The following is a 9,503-nucleotide window of genomic DNA, read 5'->3' on the forward strand; positions in this document are numbered from 1 at the left end:
TCGGCAGCGTCGGCTCTCCAAAGGAGGGGCCTTCACTTCCTCCCGCCGGAACAGCCTGCAGAGACTGGACATTCTCCCCGTCACAGGTACGGTTTGGTGGAGTAAGCCCATTTCACACCCATCTAGAATAATCAGTTTCTACATTTTAAAGTGGATGTCTGGTGTCAAATTTCCTCCATTAGGTGAAACGGTATTCTGTTAGATTAAAAACGGATTTAAAAAACTGCTTACAGATGTACTAAAGTTTGTGTGTTTATTAGTAAACATGATGGGAATGTCACCATTGGCGGTTGAGGCCCGATCTTCTTTGTGCTAATATCATGTTCTGCTCAAACTATTTTTGTTCCACCCAAACCTTTGCCTCTCCCCAAAAAAAACTCTCCAGCACCATCCTTTATGAATTATGAATAACATCTGTCATTACATCATTAACATCATGTGTAGGCTGCACCCATGCAATTTTTCATATAGAACATTTGAACAGTGATATACATTGCTACAGTAATATTACAGTACACTAGTTTTTATTTAACACAGAGACAAATCAGATGTCAGATTCCTGTGAAAAGACATCCTGTGAAAGACTGTCTTCTCTGAGATGGACGGATATGGTATTGTGGCTTGAGCAGCTGCTCCCTTTACTGCAAGGAAAAGTCAGGAAGGGGAGGAATATTTACTTACGTTTCTGAAACTTACTGCTGTTTGGTCCACAGGGATCATAAGGAAGAATTCTTTGAGTGGAAGCAGCAGTAGTAGTAGCAGTTCACAGGAACGACCTCCTAAAGGGGTGACCTTTGCCCCTGACCTCACCAGAATGGTATGCTCCTCTTAATGACATGTATTATATGCAAGAATACATTTAGAAATTATTATATGCAAGAATAGTCCAAATATGTTTTCCAAGTTTAACTTACTGTGCATGTGATTGAATTTCTGTGTAGGCATTCACAATACACCCATGCCCTCCTAAGTGTTAAGTGTCATAAAGAACATATCTTTCAAAGATGTAAAGGTATAAAATCAGTGTGTGTTCAGTATTTTCATTCAGCAGATTCATAAATCCATTTGTTGACCACTCTCGAATTTGATGTGACACTTTCATTCAGCCAGTTCTAAATAGCTTATTTTTCTCCTCTCTCCCTTCACAGTAAAATACATGGCCAAGCCTGCTGGCAGAACTAGTTTACACTACCTCATCCAGCACGCAGCTGCTGTTCACTCCCACATCCTACTGAAGAAAGAAGACTTTACACAGACCTTGCAATAATCAGAGACCTCTGCTTGCAGAAGAGCAAGAAACTTTGGCACTTCCTGCTCAGACGTCACTGTGGTAATGCCACCGTCACTGCCGCCATTAATGCTGTCAGTGCCCCCAGAGCTTCTGGTTTACAATCCAACTGACGATCAGTTCCTGAGATGACTGTTCAAGCATATTACTAACAGTCCCACATTGGCTTTCATTCATGCTTTGGTGTTCACAGCATGCATTCCCACCTGAAAGCAACGTGTGAATCCCAGCGTGTACAGTGTAGACCAATTCTTTGTCCTTGTTTTAATGTAAATGTCTTTGTTGGGGTTTGAACAAGTGCCATGTACTTCTGCCACTGCCACACAGAACCCCACTGTCATGACAATGCTGTTGGTGAAGTTGGTGTTACCATGGTGAGCTTAGTGACGTGAAAATGATTTGTTAGTTCTCTCCAATGGCTCACCAGTGGCTCATTAGTGACTCCCAGTTTCAGCCATCTCCTTTGCACTTTTGAAAATAAACTGTCTGTATATGCAGCTGTTGGACCTGCTGAACAGGCATGTTTTCTGTGTATGTGAGAGAGAAGAGAGGAAGAATAACAAACATGTACTGGACATTGTATTTCTGTCCCTGACATTTTGCTGTAGAAAGTGTTGTACAACTGAATAATCTACTACAACCAAAAAAAAAGTTAAAACATCTGCCTGACATACTGTACTGCTTATGTAAAATATATTTTATTTTGTTAGGTGGGTTTTGGAGATATGTACATTTTTCCCATATTGTTAATGTGAATAGAAGCTGAAGAACTGGATATAATGCATTGTGTAATATGTAAATTTTGGTAGTGCAATGTGTGAATTCAATTGCACATGCAACCATTATGTTAAGCCATTTTTGAGATTTGCAGCTGTGATGCATTTGCTGCAGTTATATTCTGCTTGTATAAGATTGTTTCTGCATATTGTTTTACCAGCTTTTTATGATTTATTATAAAAGCATATTTGAGCTTTTAACTGACCAAAACACAATTACCCAAAATGTATCAACCAGGTTAAATTCACTGATATTATGAATACATTCAAAAAGCACACAGCACTTCAATAAGAGATTGTTTCAAATTAAAATTGCTGACTATTTTTAAAAATTTAGGATAATATCTAAGGCAACTGAATATTGTTAAGTGCAACACTGTGCAAGAAGTGTTCCCATGTTCAGTCCCTGCAACTGTTTTGTTTTTTACGATGCACTTTTGTTTGGACGTGTTCCTCCATTACTTTGGAAGATAGAACCAGACTTAAGATTGAAAGAAATATGGATTGTTTATTGTATATAGCAAAACCATTTCACAAAATATCCTTTCTTACCTAAATGCAGGCTTGTTTATTTCAAAGATGATGGAAACTGGAATGGCTTAAGTGAGTGAAAGGGGTAACTTTTAATTTGTTGGTTTACTATATCATTTGTTCAAAAGAATTCCTTTAAAAACTGAATTATCACAAACTGTGAAATATTTTATTTTGCCTACATATGCACAGTGAATCTAACAAGTATAAATGGGCTATATAAGATTGGGGAAAATGTGAGTAAACCATTTTACTGAATGTGATGCTTTCCACGCAAAGCTGCTATAGTGCCATGCTGTGCCTTTACCTTTTTCTACATGTACATGTAGATGTACATGCCTTTACCTTTTTCTACATTTTCTTCAATTTGTGTTTGTACAATAAACTTTAAAAACAAGTTTCTTTGCACTAATACAAGTCATATATATAATTTATTACCTTATCAGATCAAAAGCAGAACAAATCTTTACAGCTCAACATCGACATTTTAATTTCATGCTTCTTTATCTACAAAAATTTCCAACCCAATTTGTGTTCCATTTTTCCCCCAAGTAGCAATATTTGGTGCAGCACTGCCCTCTTGTGCCTCTCTGGCAATGGTGTGCTGTGAACCGAAGACATGAGATCCTTAGCTAGCTCCTGCCTCTGTGCGTTCATGATATTGTCCCTTTGTCGGAGGCTTGCTTCGCTTTCACATTTCTTGCTCGAACCCTTGCAGCCAGCAAGACTCGATAAGTTTGTCCCCTTCTGGAGTCTGTTCAAACCAGCGTTGCTCAAAACGACACCACGGCCCTGACGACTCCGTTGAAGCTCAGTTAGCTCCCGTCTTTGACCCACGTATTCTGGCTGCCACTTTTGCTTCCTGGTCTATTTCATCCATGATTTTCTCTTGGGATACAGAGAAGAACGTGTATCCATCTGTTGAAACGGTCAAGGTTAACACGAACACATTTTGGATCATATAATCCATTGCTACAGATGGACAATATCACCCTTTAAAACGATTAGCTGCTTCATACCAGCAGTGCCTCTTTCATTTAAACAGCACAAACCTGCAAACCAGATTATGTAGTCCACTAGCTAGCCAGGAGTAGCAGGCTAAGCGTGAAGCAAACCACCAATTCACAAAATTAATTCACGTTGTTCATTGACCGCTATTTTTATTTGATTTTACACACAGCTCCTATGTGAGGTGTCCCACATTAGCTAGGCTGGGTACATTAGGTAGGTGAGCTAGCCACGCAGCTAGCGAGCCCTGTAACCTTCATGAGGATACATATGCCCATCACTACGGCTCCGATGGCGAGTCCAGTTATGATGTTCCGACCGCGGAGCTTTTGGCTTTTCTTCTTCCACTGATCCAGTTCCACTCGACGGATATACTTAAGCTGTTCCTGCGTCAGATTATCTTTTGCAGGGTCTATCCTCTTGGCAAATTCACCTTCAGAAGACGCCTTCCCTTCCTTGTCAGCCATTTCGGCGGTTAAACGGCGAAGTGCACGTGACACCCCGACGAGGCTCTTGTTATTCGTCCGATTAGCTTGTTTGTACGGAGCATGCGCACCGCGCAGCCGCAGTTTTTACGCTTGTGCGCTCGCGGGAGGAAAGTCCAGAAACGGCAAAATCCGCAGTGGTAACGTCGCCATCTAGTGCCGAGGGACACTCGCTATAAACTCTCTAACCTCACTATAAACTCTCCAAAACGTGTGATCTAAATTCGCAACACTGTCGTTCGCATTTTATTTGCTTTTCTGTAGATTTACATCGTTAATATTGTGAATAATCTCATGTATTAGCGTTCAAAAAGTTGACATTATTGTCACCAAAAATCAAAAAATGCAAAGATTCGGCGAAGCTTCATTTGAAATTTTGTCAGACTTTCTAACCATCATTAACAATAAAAACAAACGCCGCTTAGAGAATGTATCAAGCGTTTGTGGGAGTTTTAAGGACAAAAGAGTCGTGGGTAAGTAAAGTGGACTTGCATTTGCTTTAGTTTAGTTGAATAACTTTAGTTACCTTGCCGGTTTTATGGCCATTTGTTTGTCAAATATTGATACAGATGAAGCGATGAAGCTGATTTTAAGATGATTACTATCGGGCGCTCGATACATCTGTAATACATTGTTCACCAGTGTAAAATCACAAAGTGCGAATAGTCTAATGTCGATTTTTCTTTTGTCTCTTAAACTGCCTGCCATTACTTGGTTTGACAGAACAGACGTTTCTCATTTGTGAGGAGCAAGGACTAGACCCACTAGTTGGTTATCATGCCATTGAAATACTGGAGAGGTTAGTCAGATCATAAAGGGGGGTTTTATTGTTAGGTTTTTGTCCTAGTCAACAATTCAGATTTTCATTCTGATATTCTTGTCCCAGGTTTATGGTCAAGCATATTGAAAATGTATTCTCCAGCCAGATAAGTGAGGTCCGTGAAGGTTCCTCATGTGGGACTTCAGAAAAATACGAAGACCTGCTTTTTCAGAGACTGAGTGAAAAGTTCTACATCTTCATCCTTTCAAGTGTGCAAATAGCCAGCAAACTAGCGTTACATTCCAGTGTAAGCGTTTAACAGTGTAAACCAATTAAGAATTCTATCTGTTGTAAAATTGTGGTCATCCCATTAATGCAAGGTCCAATTTAAAAAATCCAGGCCATTGACTACAACTCTGCATCAAGATATCTTCAGTCAGTAGGCAGCAGCTGTCATAGAGAAAAGTTACTAGAGTCAGAGCTTCTCATCTTGAAAACTTTGGACTTCAAACTGATTGTGCCAAATCCTCTGTCATATGTGGAAACTCTTCTGGAAGTTATTTGTAAGACATGTTGACATATTTAATTACAATCTCATAATAGTGAGGTCAGTTTATGTAAATATTATTTGGCCTTGTGTCTTTATTATAGGCCATAATGACCCAACTATCCCTGTTGCACACATACACCACCTGTGCAAGCATGTACTTCAGTTTATCTACCTCCAGAGGGATGCTATCTACCACTCGCTACTCAAAGTTGCTACTGGATGCTTCAGTCTTTCCTCAGAACAAAGGTGCTACAGAATCTGTGTGTGTGTGTGTGTGTGTGTGTGTATAAAGGAGACAATGGATACTTAAAGATTACTGAATTAATTTACTCTGTTCCCCATTATTTTTCTATTCGGTGGTGTGTTGTACCTTTCAATAGTATATCTTATTAACACAGCAAGTGATAGTTATGTTTCAGTTATTGCAGTTTTTCAAGCACTTATCCACATTGTTCAAAATAGTAATCACATTCTCTATCCACCCAACACAGCCTACAAATCACTAACACATATTGCAATACACATCATCCTCTGTGCAGAATTCCCCACTTCAATCAATACAGTAAATATATGTTGCAAAACATTACAACTCACTCAAACAGTAAAACCTTGCAGTTCAACAGTAAACACAGGAAGTTATGAACCATTCACAGGCATCATGTCTCAGCAGTGCAGATCATAGTCTGGTTGGTGCTAACATGCTGTGGTTGTTTCATACTGTGGTGTACTATGCTGAAGGACACCGACTGTAATCCACCATGACTCACTACCACTACACACATATGGTCCATAAAAGTGAAACAAAGGAATGAGAAAACACATTTTCATTGTAGGTAGTTATTTTGTTAAACATCCAATCTCTAGTCATGCCCTGGCATTCTGATGCTATGATTGGCCTTTATGCCTCAGTCTTAAGAGGTAAATGTGGTATTCTGTCATAGGAACAGTGATCATATACTTTCCATCTGTAGGCAGAAAAGAATGTTGGAATGGAGCACTGTCTCATATGACTGCAGAATACTGCTCAGTGACCAGTAGTAGACTGGTTTAGAGTTATATTTCCATGCAGCGGTTCAGCAATTGCAAGACATGCCCAAGTCTTTGAGGAAGTCTTATGACTGGTCATTGGCAGCTGCAGCCATTGTGTTGTGATTTGCTTGATCTGATATTTTCATTTGATTCTTGCATGACCAAATGATAACAGTGTGTTCCGTTTTGTAAGAGTCAATTAAGAATGGAGACTGATGAGTCTGATGAGAATGAAAAAAACATTCTGTTGGGCAAAAATGTTTGCTATTTTGCTCATATTTATTTAACAGCAATGCATCGATGGCTTGTCCAGTACAGTTTATCATGTGAGAGAAACTCTAAATACTCTTTTTTTTCATGGTGTTTCCTTCAGGGCACAGTTTGTGTCAGTGACTGAGGACTGTATGCTGTTAGGGGTTGGAGTTATCACTGTTGCTGCTTTCATCTACCAAACATCTGCTTGGAAGAAGGTAACTTTAAATTTAAGCTGTATTCGGTAGGACCAAGATTCTGTAGGATTCTGTAAATCAGTTATTCTGTTAGGCTGCATAAATGTCAGACCTGGAGAGAACCCCAACAAAAACAGGGGGTACTATTGTTACTGTATTTTCAACCCAAAAACACTACCATGTTTGGACTTAAAGGGAATAGAGGGAGGTCTTGCTTGTCAAAATAAATTTTCAGGTAGTTTCATACATACTGTTTCCAAAAGTATGTGTACACCCCTGCTAATTATTAACCTCAGGTGGTTTGACTTCAGGTGTTTTTGTGTATACAGCAAGACAGTTTCTATAGACAAATATTGCCAATAGAATGGATTGTATTGAAGAGCTTAGTGACTTTACATGTGGCATTGTCATAAGATGCCCCCTTTGCCACATGTCAATTTGTGAAGCCTATGCCCTGATAATTCTGTGTTTGTTAAGTGTTACCATTGTGAAACAGAAGTGTCAGCTCAGCCATGAATTGGTAGACCACATAAATCAGAGTTGAGCTGCCAAGTGCCCAAACACTGACCACGTAAAAATCTATCCTCAATTGCATCACTTGCCACAGAGTTCTGTCCTGCCTCTGGAAGCAACATCTGCACAAGAACTGTGTTGGGAGCTTCATGAAAGGGGTTTCCATGTTTGAGCAGTTTCTCACAAGCTTGCAATCACAATGTTGTCACTGGACTCAGTGGAGCAATGGAAATGTGTTCTCTGGATGATGAATAATAAGTAATGAATCATGCTCTCTGGCAGTCTAATGGATGCATCTGGGTTTGGAGAATACCCACCAGAATGCATAGTGCTAACACTAAAGTTTGATGGAGGAGGAACAATGTTCTGAGATTGCTTTTGCTACAGCATGCAAAGACATTTTTAAATAATTTTATATCTACAACTTTGTTGCAACAGTTTGGGGAAGAGCCTTTCCTGTTCCAGCATCACTATGCTTCTTTGGTTCAGGATGGGTGAATCCAGTGCCTTGCACAGAATCCTGGTTGGAACCCCAGTAAAACCCCCTTTCGAATGGGAACATAGAGTGCAGTCCAGGCCTTCTTGTCCAACATCAGAACCTAACCTCACAAATGTGATTTGGACTGAAGGGGCACAAATTGCCACAGATACTTTCCAAAATCTTGGGTGGGGGGTAAGCTTTCAAAGAAGAGTGTAGGTCGTTACAGCTGCAGATGTGGGTGGGGGGATAATGAAACAGAATGTCCAACAAGATCATAGGTGCCATGGTTGAGTTATCTTTGTCATTTTAGATCAAAATTTGCAACTTAAAATTTGTTACTTGTTGCAAGTCTTTGTCCTCCAATCCTATGTATACTGCCAATCAGCTGGCCTGGATTAAAAAATGACATGAATTATGAGATCTGTGGTAGGTAAGTAGGGAGAACGCCTACGGAAATGGAAGAATTCTAGTCTGGGTTATGTTTTCCTCACCAACACAGATAACACAGCAGTAAAAAGGGATTCTACATAGAACTATTTGATACACACAATATCCAAGAGAACTATTACACTCAAATAATGCATGTTCCTGTTGACTCTCATGGACAGATGGACTGCTAAATACTAAAGTTATTACCTGCTATACTTCTGCTGTTTCCTTCCATAGGTTGTTGAAGAGCTCACATCGATTACTGGTATTTCAGAAAAGAGCATCATGGACTTTGCCTGGGTGACACTAATGCATATTACTGAGATTAAATCACCATAACAGAACATGTCTGGTTATATGAAAATTGAGAATGAGAAGATTCCAAAGAACTTTATAAAAATATTTTAAATGTCTTAGCATTGTGTAAAGTAGAACTATAGACCTACATAGAACTTAAGTGTTAAGTTTAATCTTTTTTTGAAGTTCACTTTCTGCAAAAGATTCATTAAAATTATGTAGACTATATAGATGGCAAAGTGAAGAGATCAGAGAGTGAAAAGGTTTGAAATCAGAATCAATATTTTAAAATGTATGATCGATTAAAATAATTGTACATATCTTTCATTTTCTGCACAGTGTAAATCCTCTCAATTGAATTTGTGAAAACATCTGAATTGAATTTGTGAACATTCAAAGGCTTTATGCTTTACTTCCTTTTTATTAAATGTCATGAATCTGAATAAATCACTTTGGAATTTGTAATGGGTGGACCCTTAGACACTAGAGGCATACAGGTGTCAGTGTCGGATGTCATGGTTAGTCAGCCCTGGTCTCCCCTCTGGGAGCCCTGGTCTCTGTGATACATTTGGTGTTTTTTGTATTATGCTATATACATGAATTGTGAATGAGAACACACCCTTATGATGATGGTGCTGCCTTGCTGTGTCATTTGGAGATTCAGAAACCCTGTTCTGCAGCAGCAACAGAAACGGAGACTGGTCTGCTCCTCTGGGGAAGAATAAGAGGGAGAGATGAATTAGGCACAATAGAGATGCACAATAAAAACATGGTGGTGCTGGTATAACACATCAGTCAGTTCCATCAGACGTGAACGTATTCAATAATGCACAACAGCAGCCAAAGGTTTAATGTTTCGTTTACCTGGGTCTGCCTATAGTGGCAGTGATATTTCCCAAGGTCAAAG

The 9,503-nt window shown here is 39.4% G+C and overlaps 3 protein-coding genes across 5 annotated transcripts in view; 2 read left to right on the forward strand and 1 right to left on the reverse strand.

The window, feature by feature from the left end:
- wnk4a (WNK lysine deficient protein kinase 4a) overlaps positions 1-2,980 on the forward strand; it is a 35,683-nt gene extending 32,703 nt beyond the window's left edge. Inside the window, exons 19-21 of one of the 2 annotated variants that reach the window (XM_077000752.1) lie at positions 1-86; positions 714-817; positions 1,149-2,980. The exon at positions 1-86 is cut by the window's left edge and continues 120 nt beyond it. In XM_077000752.1, coding sequence (XP_076856867.1) covers positions 1-86; positions 714-817; positions 1,149-1,151 — 193 coding nt within the window. In that variant the 3' untranslated portion in view covers positions 1,152-2,980. Of the gene's footprint in view, positions 87-713; positions 848-1,148 lie in introns of those variants that run through there. The other variant, XM_077000751.1, reaches the window with a different exon arrangement.
- Positions 2,981-3,009: 29 nt separating this feature from the next.
- On the reverse strand, positions 3,010-4,116 carry coa3a (cytochrome C oxidase assembly factor 3a). Its single transcript, XM_077000756.1, has 2 exons — positions 3,872-4,116; positions 3,010-3,513 (listed from the first exon to the last, which is right to left on the reverse strand). The coding sequence occupies exons 1-2, from the start codon at positions 4,068-4,070 to the stop codon at positions 3,407-3,409; spliced, it is 306 nt and encodes a 101-aa protein (XP_076856871.1). The 5' UTR covers positions 4,071-4,116; the 3' UTR covers positions 3,010-3,406.
- A 47-nt stretch (positions 4,117-4,163) lies between these two features.
- On the forward strand, positions 4,164-9,090 carry cntd1 (cyclin N-terminal domain containing 1). Of its 2 annotated transcripts, none has more exons than XM_077000754.1 (7): positions 4,164-4,561; positions 4,817-4,887; positions 4,975-5,155; positions 5,249-5,411; positions 5,500-5,644; positions 6,801-6,897; positions 8,537-9,090. In XM_077000754.1, exons 1-7 carry the CDS (start codon positions 4,517-4,519, stop codon positions 8,636-8,638), a joined length of 804 nt encoding a protein of 267 aa, XP_076856869.1. In that variant the 5' UTR covers positions 4,164-4,516; the 3' UTR covers positions 8,639-9,090. The 2 variants fall into 2 exon arrangements, with proteins under 2 accessions (XP_076856869.1, XP_076856868.1); XM_077000753.1 differs by having other exon boundaries at positions 4,165-4,561; positions 4,812-4,887; positions 8,537-9,087.
- The last annotated feature ends 413 nt before the right edge of the window (positions 9,091-9,503 follow it).

Source organism: Brachyhypopomus gauderio, chromosome 3 (assembly GCF_052324685.1).
Source record: "Brachyhypopomus gauderio isolate BG-103 chromosome 3, BGAUD_0.2, whole genome shotgun sequence".
Classification (NCBI taxonomy): domain Eukaryota; kingdom Metazoa; phylum Chordata; class Actinopteri; order Gymnotiformes; family Hypopomidae; genus Brachyhypopomus; species Brachyhypopomus gauderio.